The sequence below is a fragment of the Lolium rigidum genome, chromosome 2 (assembly GCF_022539505.1).
Source record: "Lolium rigidum isolate FL_2022 chromosome 2, APGP_CSIRO_Lrig_0.1, whole genome shotgun sequence".
Lineage (NCBI taxonomy): Eukaryota > Viridiplantae > Streptophyta > Magnoliopsida > Poales > Poaceae > Lolium > Lolium rigidum.
The window spans coordinates 9261166-9283465 of record NC_061509.1 but is presented as its reverse complement, the minus strand read 5'-3'; the positions used below and the strand labels follow the sequence as shown (position 1 = coordinate 9283465).

The 22300-nt window shown below is 43.9% G+C and overlaps 1 protein-coding gene across 1 annotated transcript; it reads right to left on the bottom strand.

Annotated features, from left to right (window-relative positions):
- Positions 1 to 16015: 16015 nt before the first annotated feature.
- On the bottom strand, positions 16016 to 20679 carry LOC124685934 (uncharacterized protein C23H3.12c-like). Its single transcript, XM_047219957.1, has 7 exons — positions 20461 to 20679; positions 20293 to 20357; positions 20090 to 20188; positions 18573 to 18690; positions 17871 to 17942; positions 17122 to 17238; positions 16016 to 16714 (listed from the first exon to the last, which is right to left on the bottom strand). The coding sequence occupies exons 1-7, from the start codon at positions 20677 to 20679 to the stop codon at positions 16544 to 16546; spliced, it is 861 nt and encodes a 286-aa protein (XP_047075913.1). The 3' UTR covers positions 16016 to 16543.
- Positions 20680 to 22300: the final 1621 nt, after the last annotated feature.

Sequence of the window (22300 nt, the reverse complement as noted above, 5' to 3'; positions counted from 1 at the left end):
CTTCCTCGTCTAGTCGTCGTCGTCATCCCATGTTCTCGATCACCCTGATGGTTGCGGTTGCGCCCTAGGGTTCTTCTGACCACGCCCTGCTCGGCTGCTCGTCTGCTGCTAGCTAGCCTCTCTAATCAGGCCAATTCACATCACTCCATCTTTCATTCTTGCCTGGCCCCTTACTCTGCCCGCATCGATGTGTCTAGGTTCATGCTCGTCAGCGCAATGGTTCAGCGGAAGCAACTGGTGTCCAAGTTCAAGACGACCTCCCATTCTAGCATGCCGTTGCAGTTAGCTTGCTTTGCATTATCCTAATCCCAATGCTAGATAGCTGGCCTAGCTTGCTACATGTACAAACATGCGTGGCTTGATTATCATCAAATCTTGAACATACACGTTTACCTAGGTTTGGATTTCCCAGCTCACCCTTGCTGCCACACGCACTGACTTGAGAAGTTGGGTGAGCACGGAAGGATAGCTTGCCTCGAGGTGCTTATATCCCTCCGTCGCCAAGACGGCATGGAGGTTCTCGCGAGTGCTCACAATGAAGTCGATGCACATGGCCTTCAGCCGCCGGTAGTTGTGCTTCTCGGCTAAGGCAAGAGTCGTCGCCGCCATGCCGACGTATATGGCACCAGATTGCAGCTTGCGTTTGCAGATGAGCTTCAGCCCGTCCACCTCGTACGTGTGGGCAGCTCCAAGTAGGTGGTGGGCAAACACCGCCACCGCCTCCATGTCCGGCTGTTCCTGGTCGAATTCGGGCACCTTGTCGGTGTAGATGAAGTGGATCATGGCCTTGAAGACCGCCGCGTCCATGTCCTTGACCTCCACGCATGGAGACTTGTCTCTAATGCCGTGGAAGAACTGGCGCAAGAAGACACGCCGGACACCAGGAACCTGACGTCCGCCTTCGCCTCGGACCGTCGCCGCGCCGCCGTCCGTTCCAGCTCTGCGGCATAGGTCTCCGTCGAACAGACGCAGCACCCGCTTGGCCTTGATCCCGTACTCCGTAGCGACGAACAGCACTATCCCCACTCTCGCGACCGCCCTGGCCAAGCAATCCCCTCTCTCCCACGCGGCCGAGTATGTGCAGTAGTCCCCCCTCTTTCTCCCGGACAAGGAATCGGCGCTGAGCAGCAAGCTGGACGACCACTGCCACCCGAGATCCTCCTCGCCGCCCTTCAGCGTCAGCTTAATGCTCTTTGTCGTCCCCGCGTCCGGCGAGCGCATTAGGCTGGCTACGGCCGCCGACACATCCAAGAACCGCGTCGCCTCGTGCACCATGTATCGAACCACCACCAGCGCCTGCCGCTCGGCGTCGGAGGAGGATATGTCGGCCTCCGCCGTGTGCGCGGCGAGCGCGGCCACTGCCTCCGTCATCTGCTGCCGACCGACGGCGAATTCGATCACTTCCCGCGCGCCACCGGCGAGGTCCCGGTACGTGCCGCCAAAGCCCAGGGACGAGGACCCCGGGATGAGGCCGCGCGACCCGCGCATCGCGCACATTATCGCCCCTCGCTTTCTTCCGTCGCTCAGCTCCCACCACGTGCCGTCGCTGCTTTGGAAGCCCGCCAGGTCGAGGTTGTCAGCGCGGGTGGCAAGCGTTAGCGCGCTCGCCGGCGTCTTGAGGATGACGTGGAACCACCGGCGCGGCGGGATGCCGGGCTCGACCGGCGGGAGGACGGGGCGGCCGTGGGAGACGTTCCTCGGGTTACCCAGCCTCGCGCGGATGCCAGCGATGAAGGCGCCATAGTCGTCCCTGCTGCTGCTGGTGAGGTCGAACGTCACCGTGAAGAGTGGGTTCCTCGCCATGGACAAGAACCAGAGACACAATGAGAGTTGACAATGGACCAAGAAGAAACATATCTGTGATCGATCGATGTCTTCTTCTTTTTTGCCTGAAAATTTACGGGTTTACCATCCCAAATCTTACTTATATTAATTTTAGAAAGCCAAACTATATTAAGTTTGACCAATTTTTTACTAAAAATCGTTAACATACAAAATATAAAGTCAATACCATTAGATAGATAACAAAGTCTATTTTCATATGGTACCTATAAACTAAGATATTTGTTGATAGATTCTTCTAAAATTTTAGTTAAATTTTACTTAGTTGGACTTTCTAAAAAAAGTACTACCTCCGTTTCAAGAAATAAGACGCCCTCGTTTTACGTGCTTTTTATTTGATCAAGAATTACTTCAAATAGATAAAAATTGTTTGTATGAAATTAGTTTCATTAAAAAGTGTTTTTTCAATACGAATCCAACGATACTAATTACATATAATATAATCAAGACTTTGTTGCTCAATTTTTATGGTCAAAGTTCATCTTGGAATACGTGTGCACCGTATTCTTTGAAACGGAGGTAGTAGTCAACATTCAAAGCTTTTACTCTGTCAGCTTGAAGAGTAGACACGAGAAAACTTGGTGGTAGTTCCATCCACACGCAAGAAACGCAAATAATACCTGGCACGGTAGAAAAATTGTCATTTTGATGGGTCGCAACTTCCATATATAATTGCATCCAATGACAATGTCAACTCTTGGCCCCACCTAACGGTATAGCAATTGCTAATGCAAAATTACAACTCTCTCTCAATAGGAACGCCGCCTAAGGCATACCCGTAATTAAAGAAGCAGTAGTGGTTGATCACAGTCAAAGATTATTAGTACTACTAAAGGGCTCCCCTAGCTAGCGAACGATTGCCAGGGAGAGAATGAGCGATCGGTTTCTAACCAATTTTTTTTCTCCATTTTTGGTAAATTTTGGACTGTAGTGGAGGCTATTGAGGGAAAGTTTTGCATGCATGTAGAAACAGACGAATTTGATGACGTAAGCGAGAATCTTTCTGAATTTCAAAATTCAAAACGTTTTCTCTCACAAGCGACATCTCCGATTTAAGATCTGTTTTCACCTATGAGTCGGTCTCGTCGAGATCTTCAAAACTAGCATCCATGTTAATATGTTTCGACAACAAAAAATTTGGCTAAAATTTATGAACCCTTTCCATTTTGAATAATCAACCCTCCGTATTTAAGTGATCAACGGTAAATGTATAAAATTATCAACCTTGTGCAGGCTATTGAGGAAAAGTTCTGTATGCATGCACAGATATACGAATTTGCTGATGTCAGCAGAATCTTTTCCAAATTTGAAAATTCAAAACATTTTAACTTTCAAACGACAACTCCAAATTAAGATCCGCTTTCACCAATAAATCCGTCTCGACGAGATCTTCAAAACTAGCACTCATGTTAATATGTTTCGACAAACTTTTTTTCGGGCTAAAAGTTATCAAGCCTCTCTATTTGAATAATCTACCCCTCCGTACTTGAGTGATCAACGGTAATGTATGAAATTATCAACCTGGTGTATGGTATTGAGGTAAAGTTCTGCATGCATGCACAAATAGACGAATCTGCTGATATCAGCGGAGTCTTTTCCAAATTTCAAAATTCAAAACGTTTTAACTTTCAAACGACAACTCTAAATTAAGATCCGCTTTCACCAATAAATTCGTCTCGACGAGATCTTCAAAACTAGCACCCATGTTAATATGTTTCGACAAACTTTTTTTCGGGCTAAAAGTTATCAAGCCTCTCTATTTGAATAATCTACCCCTCCGTACTTGAGTGCTTGATACGTCTCAAACGTATCCATAATTTCTTATGTTCCATGCTAGTTTTATGACAATACTCACATGTTTTATGCACACTTTACATTATTTATACGCATTTTCCAGCACTAACCTATTAACGAGATGCCGAAGAGCCAGTTGCTGTTTTCTGCTGTTTTTGGTTTCAGAAATCCTACAAAGGAAATATTCTCGGAATTGGACGAAATCAACGCCCAGGGTCTTATTTTTCCACGGAGCTTCCAGAAGACCGAAGAGCATACGAGGTGGGGCGACGAGGCGCCCAGACCACAGGGCCGCGCGGCTAGGGTGGGGCCGCGCCGCCCTATGGTGTGGGGCCCTCGTGCCTCCACCGACTCTGCCCTTCCACCTACTTAAACTCTCCGTCGCGAAAACCCTATTACCGAGAGCCACGATACGGAAAAAGTTCCAGAGACGCCGCCGCCGCCAATCCCATCTCAGGGATTCAGGAGATCGCCTCCGGCACTCTGCCGGAGAGGGGAATCATCACCGGAGGGCTCTACATCACCATGCCCGCCTCCGGATTGATGCGTGAGTAGTTCATCCTTGGACTATGGGTCCATAGCAGTAGCTAGATGGTTGTCTTCTCCTCATTGTGCTATCATGTTAGATCTTGTGAGCTGCCTATCATGATCAAGATCATCTATTTGTAATGCTACATGTTGTGTTTGTTGGGATCCGATGAATATTGAATACTATGTCAAGTTGATTATCAATCTATCATATATATGTTGTTTATGTTCTTGCATGCTCTCCGTTGCTAGTAGAGGCTCGGCCAAGTTGATACTTGTGACTCCAAGAGGGAGTATTTATGCTCGATAGTGGGTTCATGCCTCCATTGAATGCGGGACGAGTGACGAAAAGTTCTAAGGTTGTGGATGTCTCTGTTGCCACTAGGGATAAAACATCAATGCTTTGTCTAAGGATATTTGTGTTGATTACATTACGCACCATACTTAATGCAATTGTCTGTTGTTTGCAACTTAATACTTGGAAGGGGTGCGGATGCTAACCCGAAGGTGGACTTTTTAGGCATAGATGCATGCTGGATAGCGGTCTATGTACTTTGTCGTAATGCCCTGATTAAATCTCATAGTAATCATCATGATATGTATGCATCTCTATTTGTCAATTGTCCAACTGTAATTTGTTCACCCAACATGCTATTTATCTTATGGGAGAGACACCACTAGTGAACTGTGGACCCCGGTCCATTCTTTTACATCTGAATACAATCTACTGCAATCATTGTTCTCTCTCGTTCTTCGCAAACAAACATCATCTTCCACACTATACATTTAATCCTTTGTTTACAGCAAGCCGGTGAGATTGACAACCTCACTGTTACGTTGGGGCAAAGTATTTTGATTGTGTTGTGCAGGTTCCACGTTGGCGCCGGAATCCCTGGTGTTGCACCGCACTACACTCCGTCACCAACGACCTTCACGTGGCCCTTGACTCCTACTGGTTCGATAAACATTGGTTTCTTACTGAGGGAAACTTGCTGCCGTACGCATCACACCTTCCACTTAGGGTTCCCAACGGGCGTGTGCTTTACGCGTCATCAAGCTAAATTTCTGGCGCCGTTGCCGGGGACCTGAAGAAAAGTTACACCACAAAGATTTCTATCTCCCACGTCAGCGCACGCCAGCAGCTAAATTTCTGGCGCCGTTGCCGGGGAGATCAAGACACGCTGCAAGGGGAGTCTCTCACATCCAATCTCTTTACTTTGTTATTGTCTTGCTTTACTTTATTTTATTTACTGTCTTGTTTGCTTCTTATATCAAAAACACAAAAAAATTAGTTACTTGCTTTACTTTATTTTATTTAGTTTGCTTTACTTATTTTTATTACTGTTAAAATGAATACTCCTGAAAACACTAAGTTGTGTGACTTCACTAGCACCAATAATAATGATTTTATATGCACTCCTATTGCTCCACCTGCTACTACAGCAGAATTCTATGAAATTAAACCTGCTTTACTAAATCTTGTTATGAGAGAGCAATTTTCTGGTGTTAGTTCTGATGATGCTGCTGCCCATCTTAATAATTTTGTTGAACTTTGTGAAATGCAAAAGTATAAGGATATAGATGGTGACATTATAAAACTGAAATTGTTTCCTTTCTCCTTAAGAGGAAGAGCTAAAGATTGGTTGCTATCTTTGCCTAAGAATAGTATTGATTCATGAACTAAATGTAAAGATGCTTTCATTGGTAGATATTATCCTCCTACTAAAATTATATCTTTGAGAAGTAGCATTATGAATTTTAAGCAATTGGATAATGAACATGTTGCCCAAGCATGGGAAAGAATGAAATCTTTGGTAAAGAATTGCCCAACCCATGGACTAACTACTTGGATGATCATCCAAACCTTCTATGCAGGATTAAATTTTTCTTCGCGGAACCTATTGGATTCAGCTGCTGGAGGTACTTTTATGTCCATTACTTTGGGGGCGGCAACAAAGCTTCTTGATAATATGATGATTAATTACTCTGAATGGCACACGGAAAGGGCTCCACAAGGTAACAAGGTAAATTCTGTTGAAGAAACCTCCTCCTTGAGTGATAAGATTGATGCTATTATGTCTATGCTTGTGAATGGTAGATCTAATATTGATCCAAATAATGTTCCTTTAGCTTCATTGGTTGCCCAAGAAGAACATGTTGATGTGAACTTCATTAAAAATAATAATTTCAACAACAATGCTTATAGGAATAATTCTGGCAACAACTATAGGCCATATCCTTCTAATAATAGTAATGGTTATGGTAATTCTTACAAAAATAGTAGGAGTGTACCCTCTGGTCTTGAGGTCATGCTTAAAGAATTTATTAGTACACAAACTGCTTTTAACAAATCTGTTGAGGAAAAGCTTGGTAAAATTGGTATTCTTGTTTCTAAGGCTGATAGTCTTGCTACTGATGTTGATCTTTTAAAATTGAAAGTTATGCCTAATGAAGATAAAGATATTAAGTCATTTGCTACAGCAAACGCTATCCAAGTTCGAATTAATGAAAATATTAGATTGATGGCTGAATTGCATGCTACGTGGGAAAGAGAAGAAAAACTAGTTAAAGAGAATAATGTAGCTAAAGTTTGGACTATTACCACCACTAGTAATGATGATGCTTCACATGTTGCTAAACCTCCTACTATCAATGGTAAAATAATTGGTGTTGGCAATGTTTCTACTCCTAGTGCAAAGCGTGCAAAACTGCCTGAAACTGTTTTTGATAAAACTGCTGAAATTTTTCAAAATATTGGGGACAATGATCCCATTGCTGTAGATCATAATGGTTTAGATTTTGATGATTGTCATATCTCTGAAGTTATAAAGTTCTTACAAAAACTTGCTAGAAGTCCTAATCTAGTGCTATAAATTTGGCCTTTACAAAACATATTACAAATGCTCTCATAAAAGCTAGAGAAGAGAAATTAAAACTTGAAACTTCTATTCCTAGGAAGTTGGAAGATGGTTGGGAGCCCATCATTAAGATGAAGGTCAATGATTTTTATTGTAATGCTTTATGTGATCTTGGTGCAAGTATTTCGTTATGCCTAAGAAAATCTATAATATGCTTGACTTGCCACCATTGAAAAATTGTTATTTGGATGTTAATCTTGCTGATAGTTCTATAAAGAAACCTTTGGGGAGGATTGATAATGTTCACATTACGGTTAACAATAACCTTGTCCCCGTTGATTTTGTTGTCTTCGATATTGAATGCAATGCATCTTCTCCCATTATTTTGGGAAGACCTTTTCTTCAAACTGTTGGTGCTATTATTGATATGAAGGAAGGGAATATTAAGTATCAATTTCCTCTCAAGAAAGGTATGGAACACTTCCCTAGAAAGAGAACGAAGTTACCTTTTGATTCTATTATTAGAACAAATTATAATGTTGATGCTTCATCTCTCGATAATACTTGATTCACACTTTCTGCGTCTAGCTGAAAGGCGTTAAAGAAAAGCGCTTATGGGAGACAACTCATTATTTTACTTCTGCACTTTTGTTTTATATTTGAGTCTTGGAAGTTTATACTACTATAGCAACCTCTCCTTATCTTTATTTTATTGCATTGTTGTGCCAAGTAAAGTCTTTGATAGTAAGGTTGATACTAGATTTGGATTACTGCGCAGAAACAGATTTCTTACTGTCACGAAATTGAGCAGCCCCGTCTGTAGGTAACTCAGAAAAATCTGCCAATTTACGTGCGTGATCCTCAGATATGTACGCAACTTTCATTCAATTTGAGCTTTTTCATCTGAGCAAGTTAAGCGCCCCAGAAAAAATCGTCTTTACGGATTGTTCTGTTTTGACAGATTCTGCCTTTTATTTCGTATTGCCTGTTTTTCTATGTTTGATGGATTTCTTTGTTCCATTAACTTTCAGTAGCTTTGTGCAATGTCCAGAAGTGTTAAGAATGATTATGTCACCTCTGAATATGTGAATTTTTGATTATGCACTAACCATCTAATGAGTTTGTTTTGAGTTTGGTGTGGAGGAAGTTTTCAAGGATCAAGAGAGGAGGATGATACAATATGATCAAGAAGAGTGAAAAGTCTAAGCTTGGGGATGCCCCGTGGTTCATCCCTGCATATTTCAAGAAGACTCAAGCATCTAAGCTTGGGGATGCCCAAGGCATCCCCTTCTTCATCGACAACTTATCAGGTCACCTCTAGTGAAACTATATTTTTATTCAGTCACATCTTATGTGCTTTACTTGGAGCGTCTGTTTGCTTTTATTTTTGTTTTTGTTTGAATAAACTCGGATCCTAGCATTCTTTGTATGGGAGAGAGAGACACGCTCCGCTGTTTCATATGAACACTGGTGTTCTTAGCATTTACTTTTAATGTTCATGGCGAAGGTTGAAACTGCTTCGTTCATTGTTATATGGTTGGAAACAGAAAATGTTTCATGTGGTAATTGGTATATTGTCTTGAATAATTTTATACTTGGCAATTGTGGTGCTCAAATAGATCATGTTTAAGCTCTTGCATCATGTACTTTGCACCTATTAATGAAAAACTACCATAGAGCGGGCTTGTTGAAATTTGGTTTGCGTGATTGGTCTCTCTAGAGTCTAGATATTTTCTGGTGAAGTGTTTGAACAACAAGGAAGACATTGTAGAGTCTTATAATGGTTGCAATATGTTCTTATGTAAGTTTTGCTGTACCGGTTCATACTTGTGTTTGCTTCAAACAACCTTGCTAGCCAAAGCCTTGTACTGAGAGGGAATACTTCTCGTGCATCCAAAACCTTGAGCCAAAAAACTATGCCATTTGTGTCCACCATACCTACCTACTATGTGGTATTTCTCTGCCATTCCGAAGTAAATTACTTGAGTGCTACCTTTAAAATTTCATTCCTTGTCTTTGCAATACGTAGCTCATGGGAAAATAGCTTAAAAACTATTGTGGTATTGAATATGTTGCTATGTATCTTATTTCTTATAAGTTGCTTGTTGAGCGGTAACCATGTTTCTGGGGACGCCATCAACTTTTACACCTTTGTTGAATATCATGTGAGTTGCTATGCATGTTCGTCTTGTCTGAAGTAAGGGTGATTTATCATGATCAAATTGTTTGAGTAAGCATATTGTTAGAGAAGAACATTGGGCCGCTAACTAAAGCCATGAATCATGGTGGAAGTTTCAGTTTGGACACTAATCCTCAACCTCTTATGAGAATATTATCTGTTGTTGAATGCTTATGCATTAAAGAGGAGTCCATTATCTATTTTCTATGTTGTCCCGGTATGGATGTCTAAGTTGAGAATAATCAAAAGCGAGAAATCCAATGCGAACTTTCTCCTTAGACCTTTGTACATGCGACATAGAGGTACCCCTTTGTGACACTTGGTTGAAACATATGTTATGCAATGATAATCCATGTAAATCCAAGCTAATTAGGACAAGGTGCGAGCACTATTGGTATTCTATGCATGAGGCTTGCAACTTATAGGATGTCTTATACATAACACATATGAATTATTACTACCGTTGACAAAATTGTTTCTATGCTTTCAAAATAAAAGCTCTAGCACAAAAATAGTAATCCATGCTTCCCTCTGCGAAGGGTCATTCTTTTACTTTATGTTGAGTCAGTTTACCTACTTCTTTCTATCTTAGAAGCAAACACTTGTGTCAACTGTGTGCATTGATTCCTACATACTTGCTTATTTGCATTCATCATATTACTTTGTGTTGACAATTATCCATGAGATATACATGTTGAAGTTGAAAGCAACTGCTGAAACTTATATCTTCCTTTGTGTTGCTTCAAAACTTTCTACTAAGAATTTATTGCTTTATGAGTTAACTCCTATGCAAGTCTTATTGATGCTTGTCTTGAAAGTGCTATTCATGAAAAGTCTTTGCTATATGATCAGTTGTTTAGTCATTGTCTCTACCATTGCTTCGAATCACTTCATTCATCTCATATGCTTTACAATAGTATTGATCAAGATTATGATAGCATGTCACTTCAGAAATTATCCTTGTTATCGTTTACCTACTCGAGGGCGAGTAGGAACTAAGCTTGGGGATGCTTGATACGTCTCAAACGTATCCATAATTTCTTATGTTCCATGCTAGTTTTATGACAATACTCACATGTTTTATACACACTTTACATCATTTATATGCATTTTCCGGCACTAACCTATTAACGAGATGCCGAAGAGCCAGTTACTGTTTTCTGCTGTTTTTGGTTTCAGAAATCCTACAAAGGAAATATTCTCGGAATTGGACGAAATCAACGCCCAGGGTCTTATTTTTCCACGGAGCTTCCAGAAGACCGAAGAGCATACGAGGTGGGGCGACGAGGCGCCCAGACCACAGGGCCGCGCGGCCAGGGTGGGGCCCGCGCCGCCCTATGGTGTGGGGCCCTCGTGCCTCCACCGACTCTGCCCTTCCGCCTACTTAAACTCTATGTCGCGAAAACGCTATTACCGAGAGCCACGATACGGAAAAAGTTCCAGAGACGCCGCCGCCGCCAATCCCATCTCGGGGGATTCAGAAGATCGCCTCCGGCACCCTGCCGGAGAGGGGAATCATCACCGGAGGGCTCTACATCACCATGCCCACCTCCGGATTGATGCGTGAGTAGTTCATCCTTGGACTATGGGTCCATAGCAGTAGCTAGATGGTTGTCTTCTCCTCATTGTGCTATCATGTTAGATCTTGTGAGCTGCCTATCATGATCAAGATCATCTATTTGTAATGCTACATGTTGTGTTTGTTGGGATCCAATGAATATTGAATACTATGTCAAGTTGATTATCAATCTATCATATATATGTTGTTTATGTTCTTGCATGCTCTCCGTTGCTAGTAGAGGCTCTGGCCAAGTTGATACTTGTGACTCCAAGAGGGAGTATTTATGCTCGACGGTGGGTTCATGCCCGCATTGAATCCGGGACGAGTGACGAAAAGTTCTAAGGTTGTGGATGTGTTGTTGCCATACGGATAAAACATTAATGCTTTGTCTAAGGATATTTGTGTTGATTACATTACGCACCATACTTAATGCAATTGTCTGTTGTTTGCAACTTAATACTGGAAGGGGTGCGGATGCTAACCCGAAGGTGGACTTTTTAGGCATAGATGCATGCTGAATAGCGGTCTATGTACTTTGTCGTAATGCTCTGATTAAATCTCATAGTAATCATCATGATATGTATGCATCTCTATTTGTCAATTGCCCAACCGTAATTTGTTCACCCAACATGCTATTTATCTTATGGGAGAGACACCACTAGTGAACTGTGGACCCCGGTCCATTCTTTTACATCTGAATACAATCTACTGCAATCATTGTTCTCTACTGTTCTTCGCAAACAAACATCATCTTCCACACTATACATTTAATCCTTTGTTTACAGCAAGCCGGTGAGATTGACAACCTCACTGTTACGTTGGGGCAAAGTATTTTGATTGTGTTGTGCAGGTTCCACGTTGGCGCCGGAATCCCCGGTGTTGCGCCGCACTACACTCCGTCACCAACGACCTTCACGTGGCCCTTGACTCCTACTGGTTCGATAAACCTTGGTTTCTTACTGAGGGAAACTTGCTGCTGTACGCATCACACCTTCCACTTGGGGTTCCCAACGGGCGTGTGCTTTACGCGTCATCAGTGATCAACGGTAAATGTATAAAATTATCAACCTCGTGCATGGTATTGAGGGAAAGTTCTGCATGCATGCACAAATAGACGAATTTGCTGATGTCAGCGGAATCTTTTCCAAATTTCAAAATTCAAACCGTTTTAACTTTCAAACGATAACTCCAAATTAAGATCCGCTTTCACCAATAAATCTGTCTCGACGAGATCTTCAAAACTAGCACACATGTTGATATCTTTCGAGAAACTTTTTTTCTGGCTAAAAGTTATCAAGCCTCTCTATTTGAATAATTAACCCCTCCGTACTTGAGTGATCAAAGGTAAATGTATAAAATTATCAACCCCAAAGCTAATTTTATTTTAAACATTTTACCGAATATTTTTTAGTTTAGAAGTTATCAACCCGGTGTCCTGTTATTTATCAACGGTAAATATAAATAACTACCAACGCTAAAAAATCTAACTTCATTTCGAATATTTTGGCGACTCTTTTTAATTTACAAGTTATCAACCCGGTGCTCCGTTATTTATCAATGGTAATTATAAAAGAACTATCAATCCTCAAAAGTATTTCATTTAGAATATTTTAGAGAACATTTTTTATTTTACAAGCTATCAACCTGGTGCCTCGTTATTTATCAACTGTAAATATAAATAAATAATAACCCTAAAAAGTATTTCATTTAGAATAGTTTAGCGACTCTCTTTTAGTTTACAAGCTATCAACCCGGTGACCCGCTATTTATCAATGGTAAATATAAATATCAACCCTAAAATTTTAATTTAATTTAAAATATGTAGAGACTCTTTTTTTGTTTACAAGTTATCAACCCGGTGCCCCGTTATTTATCAACGGTAAATATAAATACCTAGCAACCCTAAAAAGTAAATTTCATTTAGAATATTTTAGCAACTTTTGTTAGCTTACAACTTAAAAACAGTACTTAATTTGAGTAGCAAGTGGTAGTTCATTTGAGTTGCAAGTGGATCTTCCCACCCGTTATTTTCGCCCTTAAAAACCCCTGGCCCGAAAAAAGGAATTGCAAAAGGACCCCCTTGAACATGAATTACCGTACGAAAAATAAAACCCAAAAAGGGAATTGCAAAAAGAGAATTGAGAGTCTGCCTCGTGCTGAAGAAAAAGAGTGAGATGTTATGTGTATGCATGCAACAACTTATGAAAGCGTGCTGAAAAGTTGGCTCATTAAATGCAAATCCATGAGATGCTCCGTGCATGTGCATGCATGCAGTGTGAACGCTCTTGGCTGCATGCAACTTGCAAAGTAGTAATACAAACTGTTAGTGTGAACACGTGTGAACGCAATTAAAACATTACGTGACAAAAAGGGAATTGACTCGCTCCGCGAGGGCTTCCGCGCCACGAAAAGTGATTGCTCGAGCAATCGATTGCTAGGGAGGGGATTCGACTACTAAACCATATAGTTGCTTTGCAGAGACAAAAATATCATGCTTTGAAAGCCGACAGTAGATTTAAAGCTAGCCAAAGATAGATGGTATCAGATGTATAGACTCTTTGGTTTTGAGGACGACGCGTAAGAGCATCTCCACTCGTTGGCGCTCCCCACGCTCAAATCCGGCGAAAGTTTCGTCCGGATTGGATGAAAATTAGGCCTGGGGAGCGCCGAAGTTCCAGCCGTCCCCCCGGCAGGACACCCCCAACTTGGGGCATTTGACATATTTCAATCAAATTCGAAATAAAATTTAACAAGTTCGGCGAACAAGATTCAGAAAATTGCTGAAACAAATTGGGCGAAAATCAGTACAATGTTTAACAAGTGCTGAAACAAATGAAGCACACAATTTCACAAGTTTTGAAACAAATAAATAAAGACACACTAGTTGGCGTCGGCGTTGGCGTTGCCTCGGAGCGTCCATATGTGCTCCACCAGATCATCTTGCAGCTGTTGATGCATTGTAGAGTCTCGGATCTCCCTGGCGCATAGCAATGAAGGCGGCCCATGATGGAGGCACCTGGTGATTAGGCTGTGCAAGAGGTCCCTCTCTCTCATATGGTGCTTGTTGCTCAGCCAGAGGAACCGGATGTTTTCGCTCATTTTCAATAATCATATTGTGTAGGCACACACAGCAGTTCATCACCTCCCACATCCGATCTTTGGACCAAGTCATAGCGGGGAACCGGACGACAGCAAATCTCTGCTGGAGGACACCAAATGCACGCTCGACGTCTTTTCGGCAAGCTTCTTGTTTCTTCACAAACTCGCAAAGTTTGGGGGTGCTAGGTTTCAAGATAGTCTTCACAAATGTTGCCCACTTTGGATAGATACTGTCTGCAAGGTAGTATCCTTTGTTGTAGTGCCGACCATTGATCACATAGTTCACCGGGGGAGCATGACCCTCAACAAGCTTGGAAAAGATCGGGGAGCAGTTTAGGACGTTGATGTCATTGTTGGATCCAGGCATACCAAAGAAAGAGTGCCAAATCCAGAAATCATGGGTAGCCACTACTTCAAGTATCACAGTGCAGCCGTTTTTGTGACCCTTGTACATTCCCTGCCACGCAAACGGACAGTTCTTGCATTTCCAATGCATGCAGTCAATGCTTCCAAGCATCCCTGGAAAACCCCTAGCTTCATTTGTTGCAAGGATCCTCTGAGTGTCTTCGACAGTGGGTGATCTCAAGTAAAAGTCCCCGAACACTGCTATGACGGCCCTGCAGAACCGGTAGAAACAATCAAGGGCGGTGGACTCCGCCATCCGAAGATAGTCATCCGCACCATCACCGGGAGCTCCATACGCCAGCATCCTCATAGCCACTGTGCACTTCTGCAGTGACGAAAATCCAACCAAACCAGTGCAATCCGCCTTGCATCTGAAGTAGGGGTCAAAGTCTCGGATGGCATACACAATTTGCAGAAATAGTTTTCTGCTCATCCTGAAACGACGCCGGAAAACACTCTCACCGTGCAATGGATTGTCGGCGAAGTAGTCGGCGTACAACATGCAGTAGCCCTCCATTCGTTGTCTCGGCTTGCACTTCCGGCGACCTGGTGCCGACCCACCACGTCGACCGCGCTGCCGGTCCGGCGTACATGCTTGACAAGCAACCGAGGATCATCATGTGCTCCTCGTCTTGGGCGGCGGCTGCCATCTCTTCTCGCATAAGCTCGACGAACATCTGCTCCTCCTCTTCGTATGAGTCCATGGCCGGCGAGGCAAATGGACGAACACCTGACGGGCGTGGTCGAGGCAACCCGAGCCGCGAGCGACGAGGAGTAGGCCAAAGCCGCAAAACAGGCCGGCGGAGGAGCAGCCAGATAGGCCTTCGTCGAAAGACGGCGGAATATAGGCAGGTGGAGAAGGAGGGACGGCGGAATCTGGGCAACAAGCCGGCTGGGTGGTGCCGGTGGCGAGAGAAATACGAGGGGTGGGGAAGATTTTGATCGAGGTGGCGGTGGGGTTCGTGTGTCGAGTCGCCGACAGATCGGGCCCTTCCCCGCTTTTCACTCGTCCGGAGTCCCCGAGCGCGCCCGGGGGACCGGGGATGGCGTGGGCTCGCCGGATGGATGAAGGGCCAAATCCGGACGAAAACGAGGAACCGGGGGCGCGACTGGGCCGAATTTCGCCGTCCGGATGGATAAAACGTCGCTCGGGGGCCTCGTCGGGGAGACGAGTGGAGATGCTCTAACCACCGGCGCGGCGGGATGCCGGGCTCAGCCGGCGGGAGGACGGGGCAGCCATGGGAGACGTGCCTCGGGTTACTGAGCCTGGTGCGGATGCCAGCGATGAAGGCACCATAGTCATCCCTGCTGCTGCTGCTGGTGAGGTCGAACGTCACCGTGAAGTCATCCCTGCTGCTGCTGCTGCTGGCGAGGTCGAACGTCACCGTGAAGAGCGGGTTCCTCGCCATGGACAAGAACCAGATGAGATGAGGCAACAATGATAATTACTTTTTTAGATGACAACAAGAAGGAACATATTATTTCTGATCAATCCACGTCTAAACACACAAGAAACGCAAATAGTAACACCTGGCACCGAATGGGTCGCAACTTCCATATGCAATTACAGTGTCAACTCTTGCTAGCACATGGTACGGCAATTGGTATTGGAAAATTGCAATTGTCTTAATAGGAACTTACTAAATAGTGTCTGGATACATCTAAATTTAGAAAAACTTGTAACATCCTTTTCAGGACAGAAGTAGTAGTAGAAAGTTGGTCTTCAGAGTTTCACCGAGAACAGACATAAAAGACCAAATTAGTTGCTTACTTGCAGAGACAAAAATATCATACTTTGAAATCCGACATTAGATTCAGAGCTGACCAAAGATGGATGGTATCAGATGTATAGAGAGAAAAAGAAAAGGTTATTGAAGGTTATTGTCAATCTCAGTCCCAACTGTTCACTTGAGTAGACAGACAAATCTCCTCACTGTCTCATAGAGGTGCTGAAACGGGAAAGAAACGGCGGTTGCAAATGTTACCACCACCTCTATTTACACAGTGGGTACACAAGTAAACAAGTCACCATGGGCAGCTACTGTTTCAGAGGTCCTCTCCGTTTCTCAACGTTCTAAACTAGCAGCAGACTTAGGCGGTCACAGCAGAACCCACCATGCCACCGGTTAAATAACTTCCATGTTTCACCTAGCAAAAAAGAAAAGTCCACACCTGATCATGGATGGATATTAGCAGTCCGGTGCTGCTCCTGCACCCTTCAGAATGTTATCATCAGTGGAGGTGTCGAACAGTACAGTCGTCAGTGAACAAATACTCCTAGGTCGAGCGAGAAGCTGAGCTTGGCCATTCCAAATCCCTGTACTTCAGAACGTCGATCTTGTCCAAGTTGTACTCCTGGCAAATGCTGGAAATAGTGTCGCAGTCCAAACCCTCATCCAAGCCTCTCCTTTCAAGGAACCCAGCAAGCCTCTTTGATGGCTGCAAATTCTGTTCAAGGAACAACACACTGAGCATTTTTACAGAGTGCATGCCAAAAATGAGATACAGGGTACAGGACACTGGAACATATAGTTAGTCACGCGTGAGGCTACATGCTAATGATCAGAAGGCTGCAGCCATGCAAGCTCAAGAACTTGATACCCAAACCCAAAACACGCAAGAGACGAGAGTACAGAAAAAAAAATGCACACTAAGGATGACGATCACTGAAATCTAACATCCTCTTCTAAATAAACTTGAGGATATACAGCAGAAAGCAAGAAGTGTAGAGTGCCAAGCTACCATCACCCAATGACTCTTGCACCTAATTGGTGGAAATACATGCCGCTCTGAACTCTCAAGAGTCTACACAGAGGCATGTGTGACCAAGGACTTTTTTGGATTCATCTACTTACCCAAGGAGTAACCTCTTTGTCGCCATCCTTTCCTTCACTAATTCCCTTTTTCTTATCAGCAAGTGCTTTCCATTTGCCCGGGGAATCTGAGACTAGCAGCTGGAGCCTCTCACTTCCCTGCATCAAAATAAATAACAAATAAACATATATATTTGATTCCCATTTTGCTAACTCTTATATGGTACATCTGTTATAGTACATCTCTAGTTCTATAACAACATCAAAGAACACATGCCAGTCTAGGTGGTCCATCAAATAGTCCTCAAGTAGAAACTGTACCATCACCAACAACTCTTCTCTTTCTAGCAAACTTTTAACTTGCAACAACCTATTTGACTTGCATGCCCTCTATAGCTTCTTTTTTCGAGAAAACTCAAAGGTCCTTTGCGTTTCATTTCATTGGAAAGATAGAGTTTAGATTACATCCTCCTAGGAGGCAGTTTATCCTATGGAAAACAAAGTTTTGCGTAAATTATTTCCTATAACACTATACACCACAAACAAGTTTACAGAATATAACAAAAAAAATAGAAAATCAATCAGAAAACGTGCTGACTGCTGAGAGAGCAAGTTCACAAGTTAGAATTCAAACAAACTGGAATTGTCTTCGACATGCTTTGAGTATATACACCAACATTGCACAGGAAAATCCTAAATTCACCCTCTACTACATTTCACCAAAAATATGGAGTTTGTGTAACAGCAGAGAATGGTCAAAAAAGAATTAGAGAATTAATTAGCTCTCATACCTGCAGAGCTCTCCAATGAGAATAAGAGCGAAACAGCATCCAGAAGAATGGTATGTTTGGTAAAGGCAGTACCTGTAGATGAATAAATAGTGTTCTGTTAACAACTTATTTACCTTATGTAGTAACAAAGTACAACAATGCAACATACAATCAGATCTATTGATGAACCAGACGATGATAAAGCCAACAAGCATAATAAAATACGATAACTGCACTGAAAATGATTACGTGCTAAACCACTAACTAGGTCAGACGAATCACTCTGCTAAAATAAAAGATAAGACGGATCACACTTCCACAAAGACAATCATTGTACAACATCTTTGAACATCGTGAGTATGATCCGTACTTCCACAAATCTAAGCCTGGTCCCTTAATCTTTAGATACACAAAATGAGCTTATCATTTCTCTTTTCACAGTTTGGAGTATTAAGTCACAAAGTAGAACACACGAGAGAGTTTCTCCAAGTATTAGACCTCAACCAACGCGGCAGGAACAAATGTTTAAATGATGTCACCACTAAGATCTACTATTTTCTCTGATCAGCACTTGATGGCACTAAAAAAACAGCGACAAGTATGAAATAACAATATCTTCGGAATGAATGACAAATGTGAAATACGATCTTCGGAATCATTCAAATAAATGTACTGGAGAAACCATCATCAATTGTAGCCAAGACTTATTCAACAATGCCTTACCATGAACACACTGGTAACTGGCAACAAGCAAATAGAGGCGTATAGCCACTTCTTGTGAACAGAAGCACCCCTAACAGCAATGTGCCGCAACCGCCGACGCACAAGACGAGGATTTATACTGCAGTTTAAAAAATGGTTTAAAATAAGTGTAAAATATGTTGAGGCCAGATGTAAGCACAAACTTAAATCGTACAGAACCCACTTATATATACTCAAAAACATATGCTGCTCAGTGTAGCTGACTAGTTCTATCATCGCCAACAATGCCTACTTGCTGGTAAATGATATATCGCGCGTGTACCTCCAACACCAAAAACACAGTTTACATTCAAAGTCACAAACATCAGAAAAAATTCAATACAAGACAAGCAGTTTCGAAGTTTGAACATCAGGTTTCAAGAATGAAATTCGATAATTAAACTCAGCACGCACTAACACTTCCCTTCCATTTTAGCACCCACAAGACAAGCGAAAAACACTAGCACGTCCCTGTCATTTGAACACAGAATAGACAAAACAAAACAATGAAAGTGCATGTACATTGTACAGCCATGGAGAAATAGCAACACAAGCTATCATCACTGACCTTGCTGGCTAACAGAAGCTTAATCGCAGAGAACCCACCTACATATACTCAAAAAAATATCCTGCTCAGTGTAGTTAACTAGCTAGTTCTATCATTGGCGACAATGCCTACTCGCTGGTAATGATACATCGCTCGTGTACCTCCAATACCAAAAACACAGTTTACACTCAAAGTCACAAACATCAGAAAAAATTCAATACAAGATAAACTGTTTCGACGTCCGAACTTCAGCTTTCAAGAATGAAATTCGATAACTAAACTCAGCACGCACAAGCACCCACCACCCACCCCCCCCCACCCCCCCCCACCCCCCCCCCCCCCCCACCCCCCCCCGCCTGCCATTTTAGCACCCACAAGACAAACGAAAAACAGTAGCACCTCCCATTTGCACACCGAATAGACAAAACAAAACAATGCAAGTGCACGTACATTGTACAGCCATGGAGAAATAGCAACACAAGCTATCACCACTCACCTCGCTGGCTAACGAAGCTTAATCGCACAGAACCCACCTACATATAGTCAAAAACATACCCTGCTCAGCGTAGTTAACTAGTTCTATCATTGGCGACAATGCCTACTTGCTGCTAAATGCTAAAAAAAAATGAGTCCAACAGGGATTAGCCCCTGTTAATTTTTGTTTACAGAAGAAACAACCATGCACAGTTCTTCACGGTAAATGCAAATTGTACATCACAAATGCACATCCAATAGAAAAGATACAGATTACATTCAAAGTCCCAAGAAACAGAGAACTTCCAATACAAGACAAACTGTTTTGACGACCGGGCATTTATTTTTCCCAGAATGAATTTTGGCAGCTAAACTAAGCAGCACCACCCTGCCATTTGGACACACCCAAAAGACAGAAACAAAGCAACGCACATTGTACAGCCATGGATAACCTTCAACGCAGGACATCACCACTCACCTCGCCGGGTACACGATGTCGAGCTTGGACACGTCCTTGGTCACCGACTTGAGCAGCATCTCCGACGGCCGCACCCGCGACAGCAGCTTGAGGCCAAAGCTGCGCGACAACAAAGCGAAACGGCGAACGGGGTCAGCATCCGATCGATCATCCCGTCTCCACACACGCACGCGGCACGCCCAAACCTTCAAACCACGACGGACCTGTGGATCCGGCCCTTCACCGACCCCGCCGGCGCGCTCCCGAACCCGTTCCACGCGGTGTTCATCTACCAAGGGGGAGAAACCGGAGGAACCCTGTCAGAAACTGAAAACCCGCAGGGCGAGGGAGGCCAGAGCAGAAGGGAGGGGGAGACGCATTTCGTCGAATACTTTGTCTGCGACGAAGTCGGCGACCGCCTCGGCGTTCTCGGGCGCGGTGCGTCCTCCGGCGGAGATCCCGCGCCACAGGTCCCTGATCGTCGGCGGCGGCGGGAGCGCTCCGTGGGCCGCGGCGGAGGCGGAGGTGGCGGTGGCGGGGGCGGGGGCGCGCGGGCGCACGAAGCACCAGGCGCCGCGCCTGATGGGGAAGACGACGACGCGGGCCTGCATGGCGGTATTGGCGGTGCTCGGAGGAATCGTCGGCCGGCGAGGGAGGCGGCGGAGCGGCGGCTGATCGCGGCGTGGGATGCGGCGAGGTGGAGCGGCGTGGTCGTCGAGTGGAGGCTTGCAGTGGGGGCTCAGAGAGTGTTTTGTTTTGGGCGTCCACGTGGCGCGGGGTCGCGCTGTCTCAGCCGTTGGATGGCGATCCAATGGCGGTTGTTTCTGTTTATGTTTATTACAACTTCAGAATCGGATCGAGTCGTCTCTGACTGTGAGTGTGAGTGGAAGCATTTTAAAAAGAGAGTCTGACTGGGAAATGTTTCACATGAAACTCTCCAAGCGGATAAGATGCAAGAAAAAGTTGATCGGAGAACGTGGACGATTTGATTAGACTAGTCAGGGCATGCCCAATGCACTGCCTTAGAGGTACTGCCTCATAACTTTAGCTAGGTTCGGGTGGTCTAAAATAAGTTCGGATGAGGAGGTAGCCTCTTCATCAGGAGGCAGCCTCTTCAGCCATAAAGTGAAAACTGAGTGAAAATGTGAGAGAGAGAGAAAATCCAAATCAGCTTTTGAGAGAAAGATATATTAATGGGACCATAACATGGTATGCATATGTCAAAAAAATTATCCAAGCCTAGTTGGACAGCTGCCTCCATTGCTCATGCCCTCACAGGAGTAGTAAAGTCTATGTTACTACTACCTTTATAGTGCATAGTAACATCAAACACCAAAAAGGGGGAGATTGAAATAACATCTCTCATATTATGTTTTGAGTGTTTGATGTCAATGTATGTGATACACTAATGCTTGTTTAAGTGATGCAGAGATTCTATAGATACATTTGTTTGTGTGTTGGATGTGGTCAGTGCTGTCAAAAAGAAACAGCAAAAAGTTCTTCAGGCCGGATAATCCGGGCCGGATATTTCCAAAATATCCGGCCCCAGTTTTTCGGCTAAGGACTGGAGAAATTGCAGCTCAGTACATTCTGGATAGGGGCCGGACATTTGCCCGGATATTGTCCCGGTTTTGTCCCAGGGCCGGATTATCAGGGCCGGACATTTCAGGAATATCCGGCCCCCTCGAAAACGGCTAAGGACCTGAAGAAAAGCAAGTCTGGATAGTGGCCGGATATTTGGCCGGACATTATCCTGGTTTTGTACCAGGAGACCGGATTATCCGGGGGGGGGCGGATTATCCGGCCCTAACTTAGGCCGGATTATCCGGGCCCCCGGAAGGGCCAATGGCTGGATTTTGGGGAGGGGTATTTATACCCCTCTTCTTCTTCCTTCCCCCTTTGCTCAATCATTGCACAAGAAATCTTCCAAGCTTCACCTCCATTAGAGCCACCTCAAGAAACACAAGATTTGCAAGATCTCCTTCCTCCCCCAACCAAAGCTCTTGATCTTTGGAGACTCGAAGGAGAAGCCACCGATCTACATCCTCACCGAAGCGTTTTTCATTTCCCCTCATTTGTTTGAGGGATCTCATGCTAGTGTTCCTATTTGGTTCCCTAGTTGATTTGTGTTGATGTGTTGTTGTTGATTGTTGTATTGTTACTGATTTGGGAGCCTCCAATTCAGTTGTGGATGTGTGCCCCAAGAACCTTGTAAAGGCCCGGTTTCCGCCT

What these genes read in the sequence shown, in the direction of transcription:
- LOC124685934 (XM_047219957.1), bottom strand. Translation starts at nt 20,679, where the DNA reads ATGCAGGCCCGCGTCGTCGTCTTCCCCATCAGGCGCGGCGCCTGGTGC. An exon ending in CCGACTTCGTCGCAGACAAA is followed by an intron (nt 20,358 to 20,460) that starts GTATTCGACGAA and finishes CCCCCTTGGTAG; the next exon opens with ATGAACACCGCGTGGAACGG. An exon ending in CTCATTGGAGAGCTCTGCAG is followed by an intron (nt 17,239 to 17,870) that starts GTATGAGAGCTA and finishes ATTTTGATGCAG; the next exon opens with GGAAGTGAGAGGCTCCAGCT.